This window comes from Hippocampus zosterae, chromosome 21, assembly GCF_025434085.1.
Source record: "Hippocampus zosterae strain Florida chromosome 21, ASM2543408v3, whole genome shotgun sequence".
Classification (NCBI taxonomy): domain Eukaryota; kingdom Metazoa; phylum Chordata; class Actinopteri; order Syngnathiformes; family Syngnathidae; genus Hippocampus; species Hippocampus zosterae.
This window is the reverse complement of record NC_067471.1, coordinates 3321921-3347799: the sequence shown is the minus strand read 5'-3', so window position 1 is coordinate 3347799 and position 25879 is coordinate 3321921. Positions and strand designations below refer to the sequence as shown.

At 43.6% G+C, this 25879-nt stretch overlaps 4 protein-coding genes across 9 annotated transcripts; 1 reads left to right on the top strand and 3 right to left on the bottom strand.

Moving 5' to 3' along the window:
* Positions 1 to 1925: 1925 nt before the first annotated feature.
* Positions 1926 to 9274, bottom strand: atp23 (ATP23 metallopeptidase and ATP synthase assembly factor homolog). Of its 2 annotated transcripts, none has more exons than XM_052055660.1 (6): positions 9014 to 9274; positions 8745 to 8790; positions 4656 to 4737; positions 4439 to 4576; positions 3312 to 3395; positions 1926 to 3219 (listed from the first exon to the last, which is right to left on the bottom strand). In XM_052055660.1, exons 1-6 carry the CDS (start codon positions 9159 to 9161, stop codon positions 3016 to 3018), a joined length of 702 nt encoding a protein of 233 aa, XP_051911620.1. In that variant the 5' UTR covers positions 9162 to 9274; the 3' UTR covers positions 1926 to 3015. The 2 variants fall into 2 exon arrangements, with proteins under 2 accessions (XP_051911620.1, XP_051911621.1); XM_052055661.1 differs by having other exon boundaries at positions 4656 to 4732; positions 9014 to 9115.
* A 143-nt stretch (positions 9275 to 9417) lies between these two features.
* On the top strand, positions 9418 to 13698 carry rpap3 (RNA polymerase II associated protein 3). 4 transcript variants are annotated; one of them, XM_052055651.1, is made up of 17 exons: positions 9418 to 9570; positions 9737 to 9899; positions 9973 to 10134; positions 10226 to 10321; positions 10404 to 10531; positions 10613 to 10734; positions 10889 to 10959; positions 11118 to 11222; positions 11321 to 11448; positions 11530 to 11651; positions 11723 to 11793; positions 11865 to 11957; positions 12285 to 12427; positions 12534 to 12711; positions 12785 to 12882; positions 13264 to 13364; positions 13450 to 13698. In XM_052055651.1, the coding sequence occupies exons 2-17, from the start codon at positions 9747 to 9749 to the stop codon at positions 13533 to 13535; spliced, it is 1857 nt and encodes a 618-aa protein (XP_051911611.1). In that variant the 5' UTR covers positions 9418 to 9570; positions 9737 to 9746; the 3' UTR covers positions 13536 to 13698. The 4 variants fall into 4 exon arrangements, with proteins under 4 accessions (XP_051911611.1, XP_051911613.1, XP_051911612.1 ...); XM_052055652.1 differs by having other exon boundaries at positions 9424 to 9618; XM_052055653.1 differs by having other exon boundaries at positions 9423 to 9899; positions 12285 to 12418.
* Positions 13699 to 13711: 13 nt separating this feature from the next.
* LOC127593904 (mitogen-activated protein kinase 12-like) lies at positions 13712 to 19537 on the bottom strand. Of its 2 annotated transcripts, none has more exons than XM_052055656.1 (12): positions 17617 to 19537; positions 16994 to 17123; positions 16856 to 16914; positions 16601 to 16712; positions 16475 to 16504; positions 16080 to 16127; positions 15889 to 16003; positions 15581 to 15649; positions 15411 to 15490; positions 14280 to 14358; positions 14037 to 14210; positions 13712 to 13955 (listed from the first exon to the last, which is right to left on the bottom strand). In XM_052055656.1, the coding sequence occupies exons 1-12, from the start codon at positions 17799 to 17801 to the stop codon at positions 13891 to 13893; spliced, it is 1146 nt and encodes a 381-aa protein (XP_051911616.1). In that variant the 5' UTR covers positions 17802 to 19537; the 3' UTR covers positions 13712 to 13890. The 2 variants fall into 2 exon arrangements, with proteins under 2 accessions (XP_051911616.1, XP_051911615.1); XM_052055655.1 differs by having other exon boundaries at positions 13714 to 13955; positions 15581 to 15652.
* A 148-nt stretch (positions 19538 to 19685) lies between these two features.
* On the bottom strand, positions 19686 to 25476 carry mapk11 (mitogen-activated protein kinase 11). Its single transcript, XM_052055659.1, has 12 exons — positions 25170 to 25476; positions 23443 to 23572; positions 23287 to 23345; positions 23090 to 23201; positions 21959 to 21988; positions 21805 to 21852; positions 21616 to 21730; positions 21467 to 21538; positions 21110 to 21189; positions 20410 to 20488; positions 20149 to 20322; positions 19686 to 20074 (listed from the first exon to the last, which is right to left on the bottom strand). The coding sequence occupies exons 1-12, from the start codon at positions 25280 to 25282 to the stop codon at positions 20001 to 20003; spliced, it is 1086 nt and encodes a 361-aa protein (XP_051911619.1). The 5' UTR covers positions 25283 to 25476; the 3' UTR covers positions 19686 to 20000.
* Between the last annotated feature and the right edge of the window lie 403 nt (positions 25477 to 25879).

Here is a 25879-nt window from a genome sequence, read left to right as displayed (position 1 = left end):
ATTCTTTGCTCGTGCCCTAGGTGAATTGTACACGAAGCAAACTCTGAATGAGAATCATGACGATAAAAGATAGAGCGCAACAGCTCTGATCACAAGCTGCAAATGCAAACTGCTGACCGCAAACAACTTCCGGTGACGTAATCACGCGCCACCGTAAATGTAAGATTTACCTGCTTTATTTTATTTTGTGCAGTGTATATTAACACAAAAAATATATTAATAACATGTACAAAGACACACAAATGGTTGTTTGTTTTTTTTTCTTCTCGACACGCCTCGGATCTACTTGGGAACTGTCTTAGATCTACCGGTAGATCAGGATCTACCTAATGGGCACCCCTGATCTATGCCAACAACGTATCGTGACTGAATGATCAAATAAATGATTTTCTATTTATGGCAAGAAGTGCGAAGTTGACATATGTATCCTCTTTTTGCGACCATTTTTTTTGCGGGGTGCGATTTTTCTCACGTAAAAAAAAATGCCTCTGAATGCATACCTGTCAACTCATACGGTTTAGCCATAGTTCATACGGATTTTATGGTGAATCTACGCATATGGCCGTATCGCACAAATCATACGGATTCTGAAAAATTCCGGGTTTTTTTTTCACCAACTCCAAATGATTTGGAAATTAGATCATAAACAACAATCATAAACAAACTCCAAATGATTTGGAGTTGGTGAAAAAAGTAACGCAGGAATACAACTCTGAACACAGTAATGCCACGAAGTAGAATGATGATTAGACATTAACCAGACATTGTATTATGGAGATCTACAATAAATATCATTGAAAATTTCGTGTTTTTTTTCTGCCGTTATTTTGACATATAAAATGCTTTGGTATAAGGATTTTTTGCTCTTTATAAGGATTTTTTTGGGAGTTTATACAGGTTGGCACTCCGAAAAGTTGACAGATATGTGAATGTATCCTGTGAATCATTGCGGCCATTGTGTTACTCAAACGCATCTGCATTTTCTCTTTGCAGTACACTGTGAAAATGTTTCCGAAATGGCACACAAATGCCTAAAAGACCGTCTCTGCCAACTTTAAACGCCTCCTTAATTAATCCTCAACTGGCACTCATAATTACCTCATTTGCATGCCCGGCCCTCCCATGGTGGGCCCCACGCAGATCTCCCCTGCTGCGGAAGTTAATTGTCAGGTTCGACGGCTTGATTTGAGGCATGCAAATCAAATCCGCCTCGGGAGAATTGGCGCTGTGAATTGTAATGATCTAAATTTTTTTTCCCCCTGCCAGTAAGCATTGCCTGTGAACACTCTAATGAATTAGAGCACTTCACTTAATTGTTGCAGTTGCCTATACCATATATAAACATGAGCTCTTCTATGACGGTTGAACATCATTTCGTGCCATCTGTACACATTAATTGAAAGGATAAATACTGAAGTAATGAGCATGTGGAAATTCAGTGCCAGAAACTTGAAAGATTAATAAAATACTTCAAGAAAAGGTACTTAGATGTGAGCCTTGTGGGACACCACGTCATACACATGCTGCGAAGGTAAGGAGTTCCATCATTCTTGTCTAGATTTCCCTATGTGTTTTTCTTGTCCTCCTCAAGGTTTAGAACAGTCACCCGGACTTCCGAATTGTACTTTCAACCTTGAACGCTGAAGCAGGGACCTCAAAAACAATATCGTGCTATTTTGACCAGCGTCGAAAGTGTTTTGTCACATCCGCGGTTAAATAATTCAAACATTTCCACACAATTGCCCCAGTCACGTGGAGACACCTTACAAACTGCACAAAGGCAAGCACGGTGTCCTCACAGTTAAATCTGATTAACGCGATGAATTCATTAGTGGCGTTGTCGTACGGCAGCATTCAGCAATGCCGGCGCATCGTAATTAGATCGCAAAGGGTGCCGCCTGCTTAAATAGGTGGACTAATGAATGTCTCCTCTGTGGCACTTTTTATTACAGCACCTCGTCTCTACTCAAGCAAGACTCAACGAGACAGATTCAATTATGTGTATCAGTTAAAAAAAAAAAGGACAGCAATTTGCTTGTCAACTTTGAAGAGAAGCAGAATGTTTGGGAGGAAGAAGCTTAGTGGTCCAAAAGTACACTCTAGAGGACAGAGTAGGAACTACAAGATGTTTGCAAATAGTGCTGCTCGAATGTGATGCAAAGGGAATCAATCTTGAATCTAAAACAAAAAAATGCATAATGCATGTGAAGTTTGGGGTGCCCGAGTTAAACAAATACGTTTCAAAGCAAGCGTTTGATATGTCTGCAATTCCAGTCATAAATCTGTTGTTTTGCACCATTTGTTTAGTCAACTAATCCAAATCAGAGTATGAGTCACAGTCTGGTCTTTTCGTTTTCTCAAGAAGCTCGTTGTCATCGTCTTGCTAAGCTCCCTTAAATTAAACCTAATCATTTTTTGCCTTGTGTGTACTTTTTTTTTTTTTTAAATCAGAGCACAACTTGGAGTCTATTTCTCCGGCGAGTGAAAGTGCGATTAGGATGCGGAGGGTGTCGTCTTTGAGATATAAGAAGAAGGGAAGGATAATGGAGAGGGATTATGACGCTAATTCCACTAATAACTTTTTTTCCAGCCCCTCATTACCCCCGCGCGGAAGGATACGGGATCCTTTGTGGCACTAATGTCCAATGGACGATTTCGCCAATGACTTTTTATGGCAAGATCGGAACGAGCACATTGACGGAGAACTCGGACTTGCTTCATTTTCTACTCAAGTTGGCTGTTAAAGACTTGGAAGAAGTTTGTACTTTAATCCCCATGGGGTTTTGATTTTGTTGTATTTACAGTAGATTCGCGAAGGTCACTGCAAGATTTAAAAAAAAAAGTGTTTCTTGATATTTGGCTTCCAAAATAACTATGTTGATCCCCTTTATATAAAACTCAAGTCCAAAACGTGACAATGAATGTTTCTTGTTCCAAGGACAAGTCCCAGGGGGCATATCGCCTTCCCGTCCCAAAAAAAAAAAAAAAAAATCCATCAAAACTTTGTGTGCCATCCTAAAGATTTGCATAATACCGATTCCTGTTCTCATAATCCCTGTGAGCAAACTTGGCATCCTTCTTGCCGTGCGGGATCCGACCGAAGGGCGCGTGGTCATTGAAACACGTGTCGAAGACCTCATCCACGATTTTCTCCGCCGCCTGGCGGTTGATTTTCCTCACGGCCAGGATGGAGCGCAGGGCGCGGCCACGAACACATTCCTGGGCCGAGCAGATGGCACACGCATTAGAAAAAGGGAATGCCCTCTATGGTGTGGATTTGAAATTTTTAAAAACTAAAAAAAAAAGGGCACCTGGTGATGCTGCTTCATGCCAAAGTGAAAACGGGCCACCTCGTTGGAAAAGGAGCAATCGCCACTGAGGTTGGCTGCACGAATCTGATACGACGCAACAAAATGTGGTCTGATCAATACATTGCCATATTTTTTTGAACCATTTACACATGTGCATATAAAATGTAATTTTAATCCCTGCCTTACTTTACAAACTAAAGAGAAAACAATGTGACCCCTATCGGATAGTCTATGAATTGCATTAAAAATATTAATTCAGTGTTTTCTTTAATGCATTTTTTTATTTTTAAATTATTCTGCGGGCCTGATCGAATCTCCTTGGGGCCGGTTCCAGCCCGCGGGCCATGTGTTTGACACCCGCAGTATACAGTACGTGTTTTATGTTACCCATGAAACTCTCGTCAAAGTAAATGCATCATAAAGTGGATTTGTTACTCTGTTTAGATTTGACGGTTATTTTCATTTTTTGCATTTTATTTGAGGTCAACTGGTCATTAATGTGACTTGAAAAGATATATTTGAAATTATTTTACAAATACCGGTTGGATTTCATTTGTTTCAATTGACTTGTACTTTATTTTACCCATGAAATAATAATAATTAATCACAAATTATACTATGTGTAAAAATTATATGAATTGTTATTTGAATTTATCATTCAAAAATGACTTTTAAATTCTTTTAGAAATGTGAATAAAAGTTGCATTTTATGTTTTTGCCCACAAAATTACATGATATTTTATTCATGGAAGCAAAATTGAAATAAATGCATTGTAGGCTACATTTGGTATCGACTTTTTTTTTTACTAATTCATTTTATTTTAAAGAAAAAGTATTGCAAGTTGACTGCTGTTTGTCAATATTTTTTTTTATTTTACTCCGTTAAAAAAAATTAAGCTACATTTGTTGCTCATGATTTTTTTTATTTCCAATATTTCTTAACAATTCAATCGATTTATTTAATTTAAAATTCAAAAATAAATGTGTAGTAAATTATAATTTCTCCGTCTCTCATGTGGGAATGCTAATCTCCCACGTTGCTTTGGTTGTTGTTGATGTAGTGCAGGACAAAAAATAAATAAAAAGATTCTGAATTCTGCTCATAGGCACGTCAGGACAACACTCACCTCGGAACACGCTAAATGTCTGAAGTTGTTGAACCAGTCCACGTGAGCTCGACAGTGATCAAAGGCGTGGATGAGCTCATGCGTGACTACTCGGTTCATGTGCGACTGCTGGTGGATGTTGTTCTGACACAAGACAATCTGGAGAAAAAAAATAATAATCAAATTACACACAATGTTCTGGTTTTGAAATCTTAATTTAACCAACAGGTGATCTCACTTGGGACGTCGCTGCGTCAAATCCGCCGCTGACCGTCCCGTCGCAATCTTCGCAGGCAAAATGGCGGTCTTTAAACACTGTACTGGGTTAAGCAGAAAAACCATTTCACACTGAGAAAAGACAAACTGGTGTTCCATCACGGTGAGACATTTGGTGGACAAAAGCATTATACTAATTCATCGAGATGTCATTAGACAAAGCGCTGAAGGATGTTGAAAAACAATCTAAATGTCCTTATATAGAGTTGTTAACTTGCGAAACGTTTTGAGTCGCAGTCTTTTTAGCATTCACAACAACTCCGTGAGTCGTCGCCTTACCGTGGTGGAGGGGTTTGTGTGTCCCAATGATCCTAGAAGCTAAGTTGTCTAGGGCTTTATGCCCCTGGCAGGGTCACCCATGGCAAACAGGTTCTAGGTGAGGGGCCAGACAAAGCACGGCTCAAAGACCCCAATGATGATTGCAATAAATGGATCTAGGTTTCCCTTGCCCGGATGCGGGTCACCGGGGCCCCCCTCTGGAGCCAGGCCTCGAGGTGGGGCTCGTTGGCAAGCGCCTGGTGGCCGGGCCTACACCCAAGGGGCCCGGCCGGGCACAGCCCGAAGAGGCAACGTGGGTCCCCCTTCCCATGGGCTCACCACCCATGAGAGGGGCCAAAGGGGTCGGGTGCAATGTGAGCTGGGCGGCAGCCAAAGGCGGGGACCCTGGCGGTCCGATCCTCGGCTGCAGAAGCTAGCTCTTGGGACATGGAATGTCACCTCTCTGGCAGGGAAGGAGCCCGAGCTGGTGTGTGAGGCAGAGAATTTCCGACTGGTTATAGTCGGACTTGCCTCCACACACAGCCTGGGTTCTGGTACGAGTTCTCTCGAGAGGGGTTGGACTCTCTTCCACTCTGGAGTTGCTCACGGTGAGAGGCGCAGAGCAGGTGTGGGCATACTCATTGCCCCCCGGCTCAGTGCCTGCACATTGAGGTTCACACCGGTAGACGAGAGGGTTGCCTCCCTCCGCCTTCGGGTGGGTGGACGGGTCCTGACTGTTGTTTGTGCATATGCACCAAACAGCAGCTCAGCATACCCACCCTTTTTGGAGTCCTTGGAGGGTGTGCTGGAGAGTACTCCTGCTGGGGACTCCCTTGTTCTGCTGGGGGACTTCAATGCTCAAGTGGGCAATGACACTGAGACCTGGAGGGGCGTGATTGGGAGGAACGGCCCCCCCGATCAGAACCCGAGTGGTGTTTTGTTATTGGACTTCTGTGCTCGTCACGGATTGTCCATAACGAACACCTTGTTCAAACATAAGGGTGTCCATATGTGCACTTGGCACCAGGACACCCTAGGCCGCAGTTCGATGATCGACTTTGTAGTTGTATCATTGGATTTGCGGCCGCATGTTCTGGACACTCGGGTGAAGAGAGGGGCGGAGCTGTCAACTGATCAGCACCTGGTGGTGAGTAGGCTCCGATGGTGGGGGAAGATGCCGGTCCGTCCTGGCAGACCCAAACGTATAGTGAGGGTTTGTTGGGAGCGTCTGGCGGAATCCCCTGTCAGAAGGAGTTTCAACTCCCACCTCCGACAGAGCTTTTCCCATGTTCCGAGTGGACCATGTTCCGTGCCTCTATTGTTGAGGCGGCCAATCTGAGTTGTGGCCGTAAGGTGGTTGGTGCCTGTCGTGGCGGCAACCCCCGTACTCGCTGGTGGACACCGGCAGTAATGGATGCCGTCAAACTAAAGAAGGAGTCCTATCGAGCCTTTACGGCCTGTGGGACCCCAGAGGCAGCTGACGGGTATCGACTGGCCAAGCGGACCGCGGCTTCGGTGGTCGCCGAGGCAAAAACCCGAGCGTGGGAAGAGTTCGGTGAGGCCATGGAAGCCGACTTCCGGACGGCTTCGAGGAAATTCTGGTCCACCATCCGACGTCTCAGGTGGGGGAAGCAGTGCACCACTAACACTGTGTACAGTGGGGATGGGGCGCTGCTGACTTCGACTCGGGATGTTGTGAACCGGTGGGCAGAGTACTTCGAAGACCTCCTCAACTCCACCAACACGCCTTCCTTGGAGGAAGCAGAGCCTGGGGACTCTGAGGTGGGCTCTCCTATCTCTGTGGTTGAAGTCACCGATGTGGTTAAAAAGCTCCTCGGTGGCAAGGCCCCAGGGGTGGATGAGATCCGCCCGGAGTTCCTCAAGGCTCTGGATGTTGTGGGGCTGTCCTGGTTGACACGCCTCTGCAACATCGCGTGGTCAACGGGGAGAGTGCCTCTGGATTGGCAGACCGGGGTGGTAGTCCCTCTTTTTAAAAAGGGGGACCGGAGGGTGTGTTCCAACTACAGAGGGATCACACTCCTCACCCTCCCTGGTAAGGTCTATTCAGGGGTGCTGGAGAGGAGGGTCCGTCAGGAAGTCGAGCCTCAGATTGAGGAGGAGCAGTGTGGTTTTCGTCCCGGCCGTGGAACAGTGGACCAACTCTACACCCTTAGCAAGGTCCTTGAGGGTATGTGGGAATTCGCCCAACCAGTCTACATGTGTTTTGTGGACTTGGAGCAGGCGTTTGACCGTGTCCCTCTGGGAGTTCTGTGGGGGGTGCTTCGTGGGTATGGGGTACGGATGATGTGGTGCTGTTGGCTCCTTCAAACGGGGCTCTCCAACTCTCACTGGAGCGTTTCGCAGCCGAGTGTGAAGCGGTTGGGATGAAAATCAGCACCTCCAAATCTGAAACCATGGTCATCAGTCGGAAAAGGGTGGAGTGCCCCCTCCGGGTCGGGGAGGAGATCTTACCCCAAGTGGAGGAGTTCCAGTATCTTGGGGTCTTGTTCACGAGTGGGAGCAGAAGGGAGCGGGAGATCGACAGGCGGATTGGTGCAGCGTCTGCTGTGATGCGGACGTTGTATCGGTCTGTCGTGGTGAAGAAGGAGCTGAGCCAAAGGGCGAAGCTCTCAATTTACCGTTGATCTACGTCCCAACCCTCACCTATGGTCACGAGCTATGGGTCGTGACCGAAAGAACGAGATCCCGGATACAAGCGGCTGAAATGAGTTTTCTCCGCAGGGTGTCCGGGCTCTCCCTTAGAGATAAGGTGAGAAGCTCAGTCATCCGGGAGGGGCTCAGAGTCGAGCCGCTTCTCCTCCGCATCGAGAGGAGCCAGATGAGGTGGCTTTGGCATCTGATTCGGATGCCTCCTGAGCGCCTCCCCGGTGAGGTATTCCGGTCATGTCCCACCGGGAGGAGACCCAGAGGAAGACCCAGGACATGCTGGAGAGACTATGTCACCCAGCTTGCCTGGGAACGACTCGGGATCCCCCGGGGAGAGCTGGAAGAAGTAGCTAGGGAGAGGGAAGTCTGGGCTTCCCTGCTAAAGCTGTTGCCCCCGCGACCCGGCCCCGGATAAGCGGTAGATGATGGATGGATGGATGGATGGACAACATCAGGTTACAAAAAACTACAAAAAAAAAACTGTCGCTTTATCCTTTCATGTTTCATGAAACACGTAGCCTCCTGCACTTAAACACTGAATTTAGCCAGATACAAGATGAATAAATAAATAAATAAAATACACGTACAGTTTTCTCCGGGTGCTCCGGTTTCCTCCCACATTCCAAAAATATGCATGACAGGCTGATTGAACACTCTAAATTGTCCCTAGGTGTGAGTGTGAGCGTGGATGGTTGTTCGTCTCTGTGTGCCCTGCGATCGGCTGGCAACCGATTCAGGGTGTCCCCCGCCTACTGCCCGGAGACAGCTGGGATAGGCTCCAGCACCCCCCGCGACCCTAGTGAGGATCAAGCGGTACGGAAGATGAATGAATGAATGAATGAACACGTACAGCTATGTGAAATAAATAAAAAGACCATGAACTGCCCTAATTTCCTCAACAAATTAAAGCAATTTTAACTCTTTCATGCACAAATAATGACAACCCGTAACCTGATAAATTGACCACTGCAGTAACCGTTGTCCCTTGAAAGGGTTAATAATGCACTTTACGCTTCATTTTTATCTTGCCTCAATTAAATGTGAATTTCTAACTGTACCCCAACACTGCTCTCTGTTTTCGTTTGGACTACAAGCATTAATACGAATGTTTATGAATGCAATTTACCATCCAGAGTTCTTCATGGCACCGAGGAGGAGTTTGGCATATGGACCTGAATGAAGCATATCACGTTAAATCGAAAAAAGGACCACATTACGAATATACAGTAGAAATACATACACATTACAGCGGGCTAAGAAATTGGCTGCTAACAGCAGCTTCTATATGACATGGTAATTAAAAGCAACGCAGTATGTAAAAAAACTGTTAGTTGCGCCCTATAAAATACGACGTGCGAGTTACTTTGAAAATAAAGTAACGATAGCGTTACTCACTGGTTTCCACGGCTAACTGTAACATGACCTGACATTTGTGGTTGAAAGTTAAAAGGCTCTCTGCGACAGAGCCCTTCTTGTATTTCCCCGCGTTCCTCTCCGGGAATAAATCGTATCCGTATTCTTCTTCTTGCTTCGTCTGCCCCATTGTTTTCAAAATGTATTCGGCTCAGTTGCGATATTGGCGAAGTACTCCCGGCTAGCCAGCCTTAGCTAGCAGGAGAGGTCATTGCTGGGTTGTGACGTCATGTAGTAGTGCCGGATCAAAAGATTAAAAATAAAACGAAAATATACTCATAATATTTACAAAAGAAAATAAAACCACATTTTGAGTAATAATATAATCACAATGTCTTCTATTAATAGCGTAAATAAAATATGAATAGAAAAAAAACGTCGTCCATTATACTGCGCATGCTCCACAATGTAAAGCATGCTGGGAACCTGCTGTCATGGCTCCATGACAACATTATCATCACATGAATTCGCTCCTATTTACGACTGCTTCATTACATTACATTTGAATCGCGCCTGTAAGCCGGAGAAACAAGGATAAGGTAGTGCCAGACGTTAAACTTGATTGAATCCGATCGATTACTTCAAAGGTATTTACTATTTAGCATTGTTGTTAGCTCGTGAGCGAAACGAGCATGACTTGAAACTCGGGGTTTCGCTGGAAGTGACATCAAAATAAAAGCAAACGTTCTTTATCATTATTCGAAGGGAAGAAATCATGGCCGGGCCAAACAAATCACTCGAGTTGCAAATGCAAATGCGGCAGAATGCGGAGGACCTGCAAAGCTTCATGAAGGAGCTGGCAACCTGGGAGACTGATATGAAGACCAAAGATGAGCAATTGAGGAGAGGCGAGCAGGGGATCCCCAAGGTTTGCTGTAGTTGCAAATCTCACACACATGTATAATATCAGATTGCATTAGTAGTATTTGTTCCTTTTACAGCCAAACCTACCTCCTGTGCGCAACAAGGACTACAAAGCAAAAACGAGGGCGAAGAAGAAAATGAAAATGGCCAACGGTGACTGCAAAGCGGAGGAGACGGACACCAAGAAGCCTCCGAGGATCCGCTCAAATGATTATCAATCGTGGGACAAGTTTGATGTGGTTAGCAATGTCTTGATTAGTATGAAAGAGCAGAAAAGTTTTGTGCTCATTTAGTCTCCATGCAGCCAGAAAGCTTTTTTTTTAATGCTAGGCCAAGGCTTTGGAGGAGGTAGATAAGGAGGAGAGTCCCACCGAGTCAGACTCTGAGGAAGTTGATCAGGAGCGAGCTTTAGCAGAGAAGGAAAAGGTAAGAGCCAGCTCAAATGTATTGAAATGATAAATGAAATGCCCCCCCCCCCAAAAAAAATATAACGCAGCTTTATCATCAGGGCAACGCATTTTTCAAAGAGGGCAAATATGACAATGCCATCGAGTGTTACTCCAGAGGAATGGCTGCGGATCCTTACAATCCCGTTCTTCCCACGAACCGAGCCACCGCGTTCTACCGCCTCAAGAAGTAAGCATTCACATTGAAAATGCAAAAAACATTTTTTTTTCTTGACTCTGTGCATGCTTACCGGTTTGCCCTTTTTTTTAGGTATGCTGTTGCCGAGTCAGACTGCAACCTGGCCCTCGCTTTGGACGGCAACTACTTTAAAGCCTATGCGCGGCGAGGAGCGGTCCGCGTTGCACTGAAGAACTACGAGGCCGCTTTAGAAGGCGTGTGACTAGTATGAAATCATTAAAAATGAACATACTGTATGACTCAGTAAATTCTGCAGAACTGAGTTGAAGGCAGATGTTATAAGGCAGCTCTCGTAATGGCTTCCAGAGAATGTACGTGATTTATTTGTGATGTCATGTTTCTGCACAGATTACCAAACCGTTCTCAAACTTGACCCGGGCAACCTAGAAGCACAAAATGAAGAGAAAAAAATCAAACAGGTGAGTCAGATTAAAAGTTTTGAGTTGGTGGCAGCGAATTTAACATCCGGCCAGCCTAGGTTGGTTATCTTCCAGCGAAACTACAGGTTGTGGTTTGTAAAAGGACAAAAACTATAAAGAAATGGGGTAAGCAATATCTTACCAGTTTTCTTTGTCAGATGCTTGGAACTCAGGAGCCAAGCGAGGGAACGTCGGCTCAGGCCGATCCCGCCGTAGACCAGGAGCAACAAAGACGGCAGGAAGCGGTTGTGCAAAAAGACAGAGTAAGATTCTTTACTGAAACCCTCGCACGGCTACTCGATCCGATTATTTTTATTTTATTTTTTTCCAATACATTTTCTTGACATTGGGGCTCCTCCAGGGGAACGCTTACTTCAAAGAGGGCAAGTACGACGCGGCCGTGGAGTGCTACAGCCGAGGGATGGAAGCGGACTGCATGAACTTGCTGCTGCCTGCCAACAGAGCCATGGCCTTCCTTAAGATGGAGCGGTAAGAAACGTCATGCCCGTTTCCGTACCCCCCCCCTCCCCATTCGGGGGGGAAAAAAAATCACAATCCGTGTGACGTTAGGTTCGAGGAGGCAGAAGAAGACTGCACCAAGGCCATTTCATTAGACGGCACGTATTCGAAGGCGTTCGCACGGCGAGCCACTGCCCGAGTGGCTTTGGGGAAGCTGGAGGAAGCCAGGAATGGTGACACTTCGACTTGATATGAATCATGAAAATCACGTGAAATAAAGAATATGACGAAGAAAAAAAAATAGATTTTCAGGAGGTTTTGAAGCTGGAACCAGGGAACAAGCAAGCCCAGAGTGAACTTCAGAAACTTCAATTTGTATGTTTTTACCTTCTCCTGCTTTTAGACATTGTCCTTTTTTTTCTGAAATCTGATGCTTGCGTTATCAGAACGACGTTTCCACTGGCCTGCTTCAAACGTCCGAAGGCTCCCGCAGGAGAACGGTGCAGCCCGTGGACAAAGCGGATCACCTGCGCTCCACTGTGAGAAATTCACATATCTCTTTTCACGCCCGACGAAGAGCCACTTTGACTTGTTTTCACATGGAAATGAGGTTATCGTCTTTCCAATGAGAATTAAAACTCCAAAAATCCACCCGAGGATGGTGGCACCTTGGCAAACGAGGAACGGAAAAGCGTGACATATCCAGTATTGACTTTGTGGAGGCTTGTTTAAAAAATAAAAAAAGGCTAAGACTAAAACTAACAAACCAGTTTGGTAACAAACCAAGTAATTCAAACTACATTTCGTCAACAACTCCAAATGCAATAAAAACGAAAATGACAAAAACGATTTCTAACCCTGCTCAGAAACCGATGAGGAGGATTGACATCGAGGAGATCAGCGGGAAGGTGACGGTACCTGATGTGGCGACGGACCACCATGGCCAGTCGCCCTCCGCCAAGAAGATCAACATCCAGGATATGACGGCCTCCCCCTCGCTGTCCGAACAGTCGGTTGAACCATCTTGATGAAAAATGCTTGAAATCAGACTCACAACTTCACATTTGATTTTATTTGCACACAAACATTTTAATGTCTTTTTTTTTCCTCAACAGAGCTTCGACAAGCACACAAGCCAAACCCAAGCATCCAGAGGAAAGCCTTCCTCCCCCTGAATTATCGCACAAAGCCCCCTCGATAAAGCTCCCACCTCCACCCGATAAAAGTTTCCAGCTCGAAGCTGACCTACGCACGATTGGAAACCAGCCGGAAATGGTTTACAGATACTTAAAGGTTGGATTGAGTGAAATTTCAAAAAACACCATTCAAAGCCAGCAATCAATCACTGTTTTGTCGTTTCTTTCAGCAAATTAAGCCACAGGCGTACGCGCGCATTTTCCAGAGCTCCCTCGAACCTCACATCCTCACTCAGATCCTGCAGACGATGAGGGATTTTTTCATCCAGTGAGTACATTTAGCGCCATGTGGTATCGCATTACGCAAGCATCTAAAAAGGCACCGTCATATATATTGAATCAGTTAAAATGTCAAGAACGACCTAAGTCCATTGGAAACAAAACATTCAATGCCAAGGTTGAGTTATGTGATTTGATTTTTTTTTTCATTGAGATGAATTGATTTGGGTCCATGTACTCCAAACCGCCAGCAGGGGGCAGTAGTGCACCATTTAGATGGGTGCGAGATGTTTATTTTTATTCTCCAAAATGGTTCAGCTCGACTTTTTGTGCTAAGATTCCTCGCAAGTGAAATATGTGCCTCGGCTCAATAACATTTTTTTGGGGGGGGCACATACACGAAACGACGCCAACGTCCTTGCTTGTGCAGGAACGAATCTGCGGAAGTCACAGCGGACATCCTCAAGAGTCTCTCGAGCGTGAGGCGCTTCGACACGGCCGTCATGTTCATGTCTTCATCGGAGAAAAAAGGTGGGATGATTTCAACTCCATTATTTCCCGTGAGTTATTCTTACGCATGTTTTTTTTTTCCTCCCCCTGCCCCGCCGCCACTCAGTGCTGAAAGAAGTGTTCGACTTCCTCCATCAAGCCAATTTGGACGCATCATCTGTCGCAGCCCTACAGAAGAAATATGGCGTGTGACCTGTTCAATGGAATACAGTTCAAAGTCATGCTTGAATAAAAAAAAAATGTAAATCATAATTTTGAACTTGCCCATGTTCTTTTGCACATCTATGCAATCTAATGAGAACCAAAAGTTACAGATTGGATGCAAAAAGTCACTCTGTTTTGTTAGGACAAAATATCACATTTATTAAATAATAAACCGCATACTAACATGTTCCTATGCTCAAAAACAAAACAAATCACTCACATTCCAAAAACATGCATGTTGACTCTATAATGTTCATTAGTGTGAATGTTCATTTGTTGAGATCTGCAAGCCGGCTGGCAGCCAGTTCGGGGGTTGTGTACCTCGCCTGGATTTGTACATTATTTAAAGTGATGTTTCTCTGGAGTCCTGTGGAGGCCTGAAGGTTAGTATCTCTGTGACAGTATGTCCTATGAAAACAATCAAAAAATGGAACCGTCATGAGGGTTTATGTTGACCCGAAGTTTGAAGGTGCAAGGCTCGCTTTTTACGTTTCCACTGGTCGAGCGTCAGGTCCGTGTTGTCCATGGTTTGGTCGTACGGCTGCGCCTCGGTCTCGTCCTCCGTGTCGCGGAAGTCGGCGAAGAAGGGAAAAGCCAGGGCTTCCGTGGCACTGACCCGCTCCTCGGGGTCGAGGAGCAACATCTTTTCCAACACGGACACGGCTGCGATGTGGGAAAATCGAGTGGAATCGTTTCTGTGGTGGTTCTTTTGGAATGGAGCTAGTTACGTACCGTGTGAGCTGGCTTTTGAAAAGATGGAATGGAGATCCTTTTTGGGTACTTTTGACAAACCTCTGAGGTAGTTTTTGGCCTGTTCGGAGGAAATACGGTGTTACAGATTCAATCCTTTAGACACCCTTCTACTTCATTTTAACTTGAATCAAATTGAAATGTAATTCTAGTTTAATTCTCATTTATTTGAGGACATTGTCATTGGATTTCACGTGAAGTACATGTTATTTATTTGTCGTGTGATGTCGTGTTAATGTGTTGTTTATTTTTCATTTAATTTGAATGTAATTTTATTTTAATCTAATTGCAATTTTGATTCAATTTAATTTATTCCAGTTATTTAGTTTGAATTTAAATCCAGTTCAAGTTTTAATTTGAATTTAGTTCAATATTATTTTTGGAAAGTAATTTAATGTAATGTAAATTAGTTCATGCTTTGTTTTTCATTTAATTTCATTCTTACGGGAGCTTATTTTATTCACTGAGGAAAAAAAAAACTTTGGGGCCTTTTTTTGGGATGTGGGGTGTCATGAAAAAGAGAGAATGAGATGACCAGTAATAAAGAAAAAAAAAATTACTCAGGAAAAAAAATTAAAATGTTACCATTTCAAATGAAGGCAATCCTCTTCCATAAATTTTAATTTAATGTAATTTTCCCGCAATATAATTGTAATTTAATTTTGGTTTAATTCCTATTCCATCCCAAAAAAATATTTTCAATTATTATTATTTTTCTCTATTTCTGTCATGTAAATTTAACCCTAGAGTGGACGCCTAATCAGGTTGTCATTATTGGTGGATGAAAGGGTTAATGTCTGATAATTATGTTTACATGCAATTTAAATGTAACCCAGAGACTGCTGCACAATGTAATTCTAGTTCATTTCAGTTTGATTTTATTTTCGCTTCTTTTTTATGACATCATTATTATTGCGTATTCTTTTTTTATTTTTATAGTTCCGTGCCCCCAAATTTGCAAGGAAGACACTGCTTTGTCGAAAGGCATGCTCAGATGAGTTTCGGATTTTAAGAACTATTAAGGTTGACACATTTGCATATCCCGTCAGAATAATTACCAAGTGTCCCAATACTTGTGGCCATACAGTGTGTGCGTTGGGTTTCGACACTTACATCTTGGCTTTGTAATTTCATCACAAAGTCTGCAGCCGGTGTTCCGGTGATCTTCATGATTTCTCGGAGCTGGTCCAGGTCTGGCACAAGCCTGATGTCAAGGTTCACGTTTTGACTTATTTTTGCTTTCCATCTTAAATAACACTTTCATGTTGATTTCTCCAGGATACGATCGTTGCCCTTGAACAGTGGCTTCCCCAGGAGCATCTCTGCCATAATGCAACCGGCGGACCAGATATCTACTGGAAAAAAAATAACAGAAAATAAGATGGAGAAAAAAAAATCTGACCAACTTTCCATAGTTCCACAGGGATCAACTTTGGGACCCTTTCTTTTTTGTCCATTGTATTTGCTGCTCCTTGGTGTTTATTGTTTTTTATGCTAGTATTGTCTTCAATCCGTGTACAGCACCTTGTATGGAATGATGGTCGTTTTTCAGGTGCTCTGGAAATAACATTGAGTTGAACTGAGGAAAAACCTGTTTGCGTGTAGTGCATCCAGTTGAGAATGACCTCGGGGGCTCGATACCAGCGCGTCACCACGTAGCCTGTCATCTCCGCATCGGCCTGCCTCGCCAGGCCAAAGTCGAGAATCTGAAGTGGGCAAAATGCCTTATGTCAGCTAATTCCATTTTTTGAGAGGGCTGTGTGTTAAGACGACATACTGTACCTTTAATTCACAGTCCGGATTGATGGCTAGATTTCCTGGCTTCAGGTCCTGAAAGGAGTTTGAACACAAAATTTATTGTTTGGACTGCACCATATCAACATATTTACTTTTTAGGTTTGACTGTATGTGTCAGCACACGCAAACACACACACACACACACACACACACACACACACACACACACACACACACACACACACACACACACACTTGCATGACAGAAGATGTTACTTTATATTATGTATTTATCAAGTGGCTCCTCTCTTAAAACTAACATTTAAATAGTGTTGTTCTCTTTTGAGGACTGAAAGAAAAACAAAGCCTCAAGTGTGGGAATTGGGGAAAGGAGTACGGATCCCACCCCCAAAAAGTGCCTAATCTGAGAGGTCACGCACCCTGTGGATGATCCCCGCGGAGTGAATATACTGAGGAGAGATGAAAAAAAGACATGAATTGTATTTGGGGGAAATTTAGACACGAGTGGCAACTTTTGACAACTGAATTGAGGCTGAGGCGCTCACCTTGAGTCCTTTCATCATCTGGTAGACGAGGAATTGAACTCTGTCCTCTGACAGCCTCTCCAGCTTCATGAGTTTGCCCAGGTCCGTACCCATGAAGGGCATTACCAAGTAGCTGTTGGATTTAAACAAAATAACTATATATTTTTTTTAATTTAACCCTTTCATGCACCTTGTAACCTGATCACATGATAAGCTGTCCATTGTAGTAACCGCTGTGCCTGAAAGGGTTAAAGGTAAAATAGAATTAGAGCTTACAAATCTCGAAGGCGGTCAAGGGAAATTTCCACCGCAAAAACATCAAGCAGGCCGATCACCTACGCAAGAGAAACCAAATGGGAAGGAATTATGCTGTGTTTGTGTGTTTTTTTTAAAAAGTGATTTAATTCATCTCACGTTTTCATGTTTCATGTGTTTGAGGAGGCGCAGCTCCCTGTAGGCCCTCTTGGCAAAAAGTTTGGACTGAAAAGGCCGATGGAGCTTTTTGATGGCCACCTGCGAGCTGGTCCGCCGGTCCCACGCTGAACTGAAATGGTAGAATTAAGCGCCGTCTCCCTCTTGTGGTGTGCAATAGTATCACTGAATTAAACGCAACTGCATATTATGGCGGCTTCTTGTTTGTTTGTTTGGGGGGGGGGGTTGTAAGGCGTTTCAGTGAATTTGTTAAGTTCACTGCTTAACCTTTTAAAGTCAATACAGACACATTTAAATAAGTGTTTGTTTTAAAATATTACTAACCCCAGTCATTTGTGTTAATTGAAACTTTACCCTCCACCCAGATAAGTGCAAATGTTAGCTGGAGAAAAGTTCTTTGACTTTTAACAACAAAGAGGCCGGGGGGTGCTATTCTTTGGAGACCCCCTTGCCCGCACAACACAATGCAAAGTGGGGGTCCTTGTGGAGCCAGCTGTGTCAGAGTAGGGGGACCCAACTTGGCAAAAAGCCTCAAAAGCAAGTAAAATACACAAAGGTTTTTCTGTTTGTTTTTTGTTTGCAGTCAAAATGTTAGTGGTCCTCACCAGACAGTTCCATAAGCGCCCGTCCCGACTTGTCTCAGATCTCGGTACCTTTCCGGGACTTCCCACACAGTTCTGTTGAGGTCCTGCCTGTAGAATCCTGTCCTGGAGCCGCACAGAGCCATCCCCGAGAAGTTGGAGGTGAGCAGATTAATCCGCTTGGGTTCTGCTGTGTCGGGGAAACTCATGAGGGAAGAAAATCCAAAGCGTCTGCTGATAACTGCAGGGGAAGGAGTGCAGTGTGTCCTGTGGAGAAGTTTGCGTGGCAGAATTCCTCCAGGGGTCTTTCTGGACACCCCCCATCACACAGACACACACACACACACGCACGCACGCACGCACGCACGCACGCACACACGCACACACGCACACAACCGCATGCATCTATTGTGCCTCTCGGTCGCCCTGGGCAGTTTATGGGTGTGTCAGTAATGTGAGACAAACATCTGCCCTGGTTATTCTGCTTGACTGCATTTTTAGTGCTAATCTTAGAAATCGGTGAAGTTAAAAAAATGATGACTACCTAAGATTACATTGTGCTGTGTGGTAAATTATAAATCTGACTACGGTTATCCAAAGTCTAGAAGTATTTTTCACATATATGCTCAGTTTGTTATGTTGTGCGCCATTTGGTGGCATTTTGTTGACAATGACGCATTTTGAAGTGAGTTGAGGAGTTTCCGGTAGACTAGTCATGTAATGCCTCCACCTTGTGGCAACTACAGGTAATTACAAATCTTTTTTGTGGGGTGCCACTATCAATGACCATATCTTCTGCACTTCGGAGTATAAGGCGCACCTTCAATGAATGGCCTATTATTAAACGTTTTTTATATATACGGCGCACTGCGAGTCGCATTGAATGGAAGCCACAATAGTTGCTGCAGTTGCAGTATGCATCCACTACAAGGAGCTACGCTAATGGCAATACAATACAGCTTTATTTATGTTGCGCTTTCACAACTGCCGCAGCTGTAACAAAGCGCTTTACAGCACATTTAAAATACTACATCCAATAAATAAGAATATTAATCCATATATAAGGCGCATCGGATTTTAAGGTGCACTGTCGGCTTTTAAGAAAACGGAATGCTTTTAGGTGCGCCTTATAGCGCGGAAAATACAGTACTCAGATTTTTGCAATGCGCAGTAGGGCTCAGGTGAATATGACCGTGTGTGTGTGTGTGTATATATATTAATATTTTATTTAGCATGTGGACTAGTATTGTCCAGTACAGCATCGTAAAATATTCTATAGTAGTCTTGCTAACATCGTAGTCATAATGAAGTGTCATACAAAATAGAAAATTGTGAGCATTGTATCGAAGGCAATTGTTAATTCTTGCATAGTAGAGTGACAAAAACATTTTTAAATTCTAAGTGCTGCAGTTTCCTACACCATCAATTTCCCCATCCAATTTGCGGTTGCTGTCATCACAAAGACACAGATACCTGATTACGACATAACAGCCTTCATTCAAGATGGTGTCCTAAAAATTGACTGACAATCAAAACATGGCCGTACAGAATTTTCATTAGAACAGAAATGAAGAATGGCAATACCTAAAAAAAATGTTTTAAATGATGAGAGTACATTACGTGCTACCTGCCGCATGTAAAAAAATGAGGAACTTCATGGCTCCTCCGCATTGTATCGCATGCCACCAGCGATCCTGAAGACACTGTTCAACTGTGACATGACATACATACAATTTCAGTAAAACATGATTCTCGTCAAGTAAATTAGCGCAAGGATAATAGGACTCTGTGGATATTTCTCCGTAAACAGACCTTTTGGCATATACTGTATACAACGCATTGTTGATTCAAAGCACAGTTGGTGTTTACTTCTCTGTAAACTGCAGATGATGATGTTCATACTTCATGGGGAGAACTGATCGTGATACGATTATCCTCCTTCGGCGATGCTGAATGTGTGCTCTTGATGTATGATAGGTTCACCTTTAATAAGCGGGTAAGGTACACTCATGCGGTATGCGGGCTTGATGCAAAGCTGCTGTCAGGCATGGCCGCAAAGCCTTCAAAAGATGACATGAAAAAGTCTCTCTGGGTTTATTTTTTTTGTCGTTGCAATAATGAGGAACCAGATGGCGCTTGTGTTCTCGTTTTGGAAGTCCTAGCGTGCCCTATGTCCTTTCATGTTCCATGCCCCGCTCGTGGAGTCTGTAAACACTTCTGTAAAGTTGCTTTCGTTTATGAAACGCCCATCAGGAGCTGCGTTGTTCCTCTTTCAATCTCGCAGGAGGAAAAAAAAAACTGTAAAAAACATAATCATAACAGGATGCAACTTTCGCATCGGACATGAAATCTTCCCAGTAACAGTCATTGTGCCGCCTTTTTGAGTCTGTTTTTGAAGGAACGGAGCCTCACTGTTCCACCTGGAGGCTGCCAGTCTTGCTCACGGACGCTTTGAAGCCGTTCACCTCTGTAAACACCAACTCTGTCCATGGGGAAAAAGAAAAATCAAAATCGGAAACAATAGGTTGCACGGATACGTTCCTGGCGGAATCTCACCTTTCCATTCTTCGAGAGTGCGGTCTTTACTCTCGAGGGTTTGGTCATAAGGCGGCGCCTCGGGTTCGTCATCCGGGTCGTGGTACTGCGAGAAATAAGGGTGGGCCAAAGCCTCGCTGGCCGAGATCCTCCCGTCGCAGTCCAAGACGAGCATACGCTTCAGCAGATCGACGGCTGTATTAAGCGCGGAAGTCAAAAGATGGCGCCGGAAGCAAGAATAATACTCATGCACGTGTATGGTAATGAAACAGAAGCGCTGACCTAGTGGATTTGCTCCACGGAAGATCTTCTCCAGGTCTTGCTGAGGCATAAAAGGCAGAGATTGGATGTATTTTTGTGCCTGCGGACACCGGGTAATGTTCAGTCACATGCACCAAAACTCTTTTTTTTACCTTTTCCATTTCATATTTATTATAGAGCAGTCCTTTCATTGATTGATAGTATAGTACGGCATCCCTGACATGCAACGCCATGCCCCACCTTGGTCCTATCTCTTGCATGACAGAGGAACCGACTGCATATTATCAAACTTTTCACATGAGTGAATTGGAAAAAAAAAAATTCTGCCCAACAGATTTGAAACACAGCATTTCAGACAACACAGATGAAATATGTATCCTTATATTTTTAAGGATTATTTTGTAACAGCGACAACGATCTATTGATGCCCAGCCGCCAGGTGTTTTTATTTCTTTTCCATTTTATATTTAATTTCGAGTTGAATTCATACTAAACTGAATGTTTACAAAATACCTTTTTTCCGCCCCACTGAAGAAAAATAGATACTCAATTTTAAATGAAAATATGACGACGACGGCCAATGTATTTCATACTAATACTAATGCAGCGTGTTATACCGGAGACAAATTCCTTGTGTGTTCTACATACTTGGCCAATAAAGATGATTCTGATTCAGATTCTGATTTCAATACAATTTCTTTTGTGTGATGTCACGTCTCACATGCTCAGAGCAGATCTTCTCCAAGAGGTCAGCGGTCGGCGTCCCGACCATCTCCATGATTCTCTTCAGTTGGTCGATATCTTTTTTGGAGCAGGAGCAGTTAAAGACAGACTCTAGCCAAGATCACTTAATCAAATTGGTTTCAGTACTGCTCCCCCCTGACACCAAACACAACAAGCGGGCTAATTCAAGGCCTTTTGTGGCGGCCGCTATTCATTCCTCTGGCTCCTTTTCTGTGCTCGCCTTCGGGAAAAGAGATTGTCATGCAAATCCAAAAGACCTCCGTGGATCACTTTGCAAAGATAATGGAGGGTGAGGGGAACGACTGCGGCCTCTTCCGATGCTGATAAAGGATACAGTCAGTGCCAGGAAACAGGACTTTTCCTTTCAGCAGCTCTCCCATAATGCATCCCACTGACCAAATATCAACTGGCGGAAAAAGACCACAGATCAATAAATAAACAGTGGGGGGATGGGAAGGGGCGGGAGGGGGGGGGGGCTCTCACCGTTTTGATTATAGTGCATCCAGTTCAGCATGATTTCCGGCGCCCGATACCAACGAGTCGCCACGTACCCTGTCATCTCGTCGTTCGTTTGGCGGGCCAAGCCAAAGTCGAGGATCTGTCGGGACGGGCGGTTGCGCGCAGGCGTTCGAACAAAGGTGATGACGCCAAAACGCAAGCTTACGCACTTACCCTCAGCTCACAGTCCTCATTCACGGCCACATTACTTGGCTTGAGATCCTGCAAGAAAATACGGAGCTGAGATCGAGATTACGTGGCGGTGTGAAAGCCACGCATGCCCCGGAGGAAATTGATGGTCAAAGCGACAGAAAGTGAAGGCACTCACTCTGTGAATCAATCCCGCTGAATGGATGTACTGTTCGGCACCATGCGTGAGGAGATAAATGACAAAGACAAGGGTCAACAATGCAGTTGGCCATACACTCGCAGGCAAACTCGCTCGTCTAAGAGGGAGGCTGCTTTTGGCCGTTTCCATGGGAACGCGCCAGACTGAAAAGCTGGAGCCGTCTATTTTTAGCATGCTTCAGACACAAATCGGTCAGTCTAACAAGAATTTCTTTGATCCATTTACTTTGCAAAAGTAATAGATTACTTTTAAAAAAACACAATTTTCCATACATAGTATATTTAACATTGTTTTATTTATTTAGTAAATAATGGAGAATTATTTTGTTGTTGTAAATAATAAAAATGTTGGCAAAATCAAGTTTGACTTATACATTTACTTGAGTCCAGAAAATTGGCTCATTTTTTAAAATTCTAAATTATACAATAAAAATATTCAAGAAAGCATTTTTGATGTAATTCAACTTCAATCATTTATTGTAAAAATAATTTTGTAAATATGAATAATCTAAATATATTTTTCCAAATTCAAGACTTATGTTATTCAATGGATGATTTATTGAGTTATTTCAAATACAATACTCGTAAAATCACTTTACAAATACATTTAACGTGTATTAACTTATTTATATACTGTACATACATTTTATTTTTTTAATAGCTTATTCAATTATTTTATGCAACATGAAAACAAAAAAATTGAACTTGTAAAATAAATTTTAGATTCTACATTTTGGCTTCTATTTCTAAAATATTTCAATTCTTTACTGCACATTTCTTTTTAAAAATCAAGCAGAAATTCTACTTATGTTTGAAAATAATTTGTGACTTTTTTTCCCCCGGTGCGTACAATAAAAATATCAGTCAAAATAAATTTGTGTGTTAATACTGTCACTGTTCATTGATTAGAATTCACTTCATTTCAACCAAAGTGAATGATTAATATTGATCCAAGTGTAAAATGAACTTTTTTTACATAAATGTAAACATTTTGGATATAATTCGAATCTTGACTTCAGAAATGACCCGAACCTTTCTTTATTTTCAAAATCTAACGTGGCCCTTCAACACCAAACTTTCTCCAGCGCTTCCTTTTAGCACAGCGACTCACCTTTAGACCACGCAAGAGCTGGTAAATTAAGAACTGCACGTGCTCATCGGACAACCTCTGGAATTTGACAATGTTATTCAGGTCCGCACCCATCAGGTTGGTCACCAGATAGCTACGGGGGGGAGGGAACATACAAAGAAGCATATGAGAGACAAACATGGTGGCAATGCACTTCCAGATTCAGGTTCAATATTTACAGTTCATTGAAGTCTTCCAACGCTGCAGCAGGTGTGAAGACATCCAGCAGGCCGATTACCTAAAGCAGACGGAACATTTCAATCAATACAAGCGCAGGCAGCCGGGCTGCTCAGCTGCTCGCTCGGGTTTATTTCTCAACGTCAGGATGCGCTCACATTCTCATGTTTCATGTGCTTGAGGAGCCGGAGCTCTCGATACGAGCGGCGACTGTGGACCAGCGACTGGAAGGGCCGCGACAGCTTCTTCACCGCCACCTTCTGTCGCAGGATCACATCGTAGGCAGAACTGGAGAAAAATCGAGATTTATGAGGTCAAGCATTGAGATTCTCAAAGTGGTTCAACCAAAGTAAATATTTGCACCATCTGATGCATATTGCTGGCTTTTTGGTTTGTCCATCTCACATTGGCCGACTGCGCTGTCCTGTTCCAGGGCCTCCGAGTCACCCTGCTGCCACTCCAGATGCCCCCTTGTCGGATTTCAGCCAATCTTTCCGACATGAAGCCCGCGCATGCCATGTCTCTGCCGTGATGCCATTTTCCATACACGGAGCGTTTGGCTCTCGGGTGTAGCGCAAGCGCATTTATTCAGTTGCGGGATGAGGATGTTGGCGGTTGGATTTCATTTTTTATCGATTTATGTGGTTAACCCTTTCAGGCACAGCGGCGACGACATGCACAGCTTATGCATGAAAGGGTTCATCAATCTAACCCGCTGTTATTTGTGACTAATATTTCATCAACCAGCAATTTTTTTTCACATCCATCGGTTGCCATAAAATATGCATGCATCTTGGATATATGTGCGCGCATAATAACATCGAACCTGTAAACCATTTATTCAATTGCTATCATAAAAACACATTCTGACGCCGCGGCAAGTAAATGGCACTCAACGGCAAACATCGGAGATGTTTTATTCATCGTCGTCGAAATGAGAGAATCATATATCGCGTATTCGTTTGCGCCTGAAGTGGCGCCTGCAGTAAAACAGGATGAAATCTAAAGTGAAAAATCACAATCTAGAGTGTCTATATCTCTGCCGTGCCACAATGGAGTATAACTAAATGACAAAAATGGATGTGGGCCGAGCTGATTGGCTGACCTATGAGCTGGGCAGAAGAAACTAATAAGCAATCAACAAACGACCAGGAAGCAGTGGAGACATTTCAAACCAAAAATCACCTGTTGTGAAAATATGAACTACAGTTAAGCAAAAACCTCACAAGATTGTTGTAAATTGTTAAAGGTGAGGAGATGGTCTTGCGAAAGAGCAGTTGGTATGATTCAACTCCATTTCACAACAAAGGGGAAGTCTGAATCGTGTCGCACCATCGCAAACAGGATTTGAACTTGTGATGTGAATTTGTCAGGGGCTTTTTTTCACAGCATACATTGCCAAAAAAATAACAAAAAAGATATTGTAATGAGAGTCAAAGTAAATGATTACTTTTTGGACGATGGCAATTTTTAGGTACATTCGGAATCAAGTTCTGTGCTTTAAAATCTACCAGTTTTGAACTCATGTCACAATTTTCCCCCTCGCAGCCACATAAAACTGATATCCGCCTTTCTGCTTGCCTCTGAACTTAACTGATGCTGTCAGGGCTGGGTATCGTCATAGCAACCATGAGCTCCAACTGGCACTCAAGGGGGTTTAATGCACCATCCAACAGGAATGCACAGGATTAATTATTAGGACGCCGTGTCACAAGGTAAACAAAATATTTTCATTTGACACTTTTGTAATAACCTGGATGATGGAGTGAATGTTAAGTGAACAAAATAAACAGCTTTATTTTGATGACACAGCCAACATGCAGGCAGGCATTTTTGGGGCTGCAGCCTCGCCCATGCACAAATACACACTCACACGAATACGTACCACACCGAACCGTAGGCTCCGGAGCCAACCGGCGTCAGGTTCTGGTATCGCTCCGGCACCTCCCACACAGTCTTATTCAGCTCCTGTCGGTAGAATCCCGGCCTGGCTGACATCTTTGGTAACTGACAAGGCAACACAATAATGGAAGGGGAAAGGGAGAATAGTGAAGGGAAAATGAGACCGGGAGTGCGGTTTGCCGATCGTTCGCTTTGCCGAGGTGCTGTGACGACGTACCGGTCACTGGCATCCTCCGTCTCCCCGCCCCCTTCTTCTCTTTGTCTAACTGTCTTTATCACTTTTCCGCCATCTGGCGGAGGAAAGCAGTGTATCTTATTGCAATCACCATCGTTAATAATAATAATAATAATAATACCTGTACATCCGTACAAAATGTACATAAACAGTTGTATTATTTTCACGTTGTACAAAGAAAACAAAACATTTGAAATGTTCGTAATATAAACACACCAGAAAGAAAAAAAAAACTACCGAGCAAAATTACTTTGTAAAATGTTCACATTTTCAATACATATACACACACCGAAAATAGCATTAGGTACACAGAAACAAACAAACAACAAAATCTTTGTAAAAAGACGAGAGCGACTGGCAAGCTAGCAAAGCAGTATTAGCCAGAACTAAATACTAGCTTTTTTTTCGATAGCTAACTCGCTACCTAGCTAGAAGTTGCCAATTAAAAAGTACTGCTT

What these genes read in the sequence shown, in the direction of transcription:
- LOC127593904 (XM_052055655.1), bottom strand. Translation starts at nt 17,801, where the DNA reads ATGAGTTTCCCCGACACAGCAGAACCCAAGCGGATTAATCTGCTCACC. An exon ending in ACTGTTCAAGGGCAACGATC is followed by an intron (nt 15,491 to 15,580) that starts GTATCCTGGAGA and finishes GGCTTGTGCCAG; the next exon opens with ACCTGGACCAGCTCCGAGAA. An exon ending in GACGCTCGACCAGTGGAAAC is followed by an intron (nt 13,956 to 14,036) that starts GTAAAAAGCGAG and finishes TTGTTTTCATAG; the next exon opens with GACATACTGTCACAGAGATA.
- mapk11 (XM_052055659.1), bottom strand. Translation starts at nt 25,282, where the DNA reads ATGTCAGCCAGGCCGGGATTCTACCGACAGGAGCTGAATAAGACTGTG. An exon ending in AGCACATGAAACATGAGAAT is followed by an intron (nt 23,346 to 23,442) that starts GTGAGCGCATCC and finishes CGTCTGCTTTAG; the next exon opens with GTAATCGGCCTGCTGGATGT. An exon ending in GATGCACTATAATCAAAACG is followed by an intron (nt 21,539 to 21,615) that starts GTGAGAGCCCCC and finishes TTTTTCCGCCAG; the next exon opens with TTGATATTTGGTCAGTGGGA.
- atp23 (XM_052055660.1), bottom strand. Translation starts at nt 9,161, where the DNA reads ATGGGGCAGACGAAGCAAGAAGAAGAATACGGATACGATTTATTCCCG. An exon ending in GACATTTAGCGTGTTCCGAG is followed by an intron (nt 3,396 to 4,438) that starts GTGAGTGTTGTC and finishes GCGTCGTATCAG; the next exon opens with ATTCGTGCAGCCAACCTCAG. An exon ending in GCATGAAGCAGCATCACCAG is followed by an intron (nt 3,220 to 3,311) that starts GTGCCCTTTTTT and finishes TGCTCGGCCCAG; the next exon opens with GAATGTGTTCGTGGCCGCGC.
- rpap3 (XM_052055651.1), top strand. Translation starts at nt 9,747, where the DNA reads ATGGCCGGGCCAAACAAATCACTCGAGTTGCAAATGCAAATGCGGCAG. An exon ending in CGGTTGTGCAAAAAGACAGA is followed by an intron (nt 11,223 to 11,320) that starts GTAAGATTCTTT and finishes GGGCTCCTCCAG; the next exon opens with GGGAACGCTTACTTCAAAGA. An exon ending in GCTGGAGGAAGCCAGGAATG is followed by an intron (nt 11,652 to 11,722) that starts GTGACACTTCGA and finishes AAAAAAAAATAG; the next exon opens with ATTTTCAGGAGGTTTTGAAG.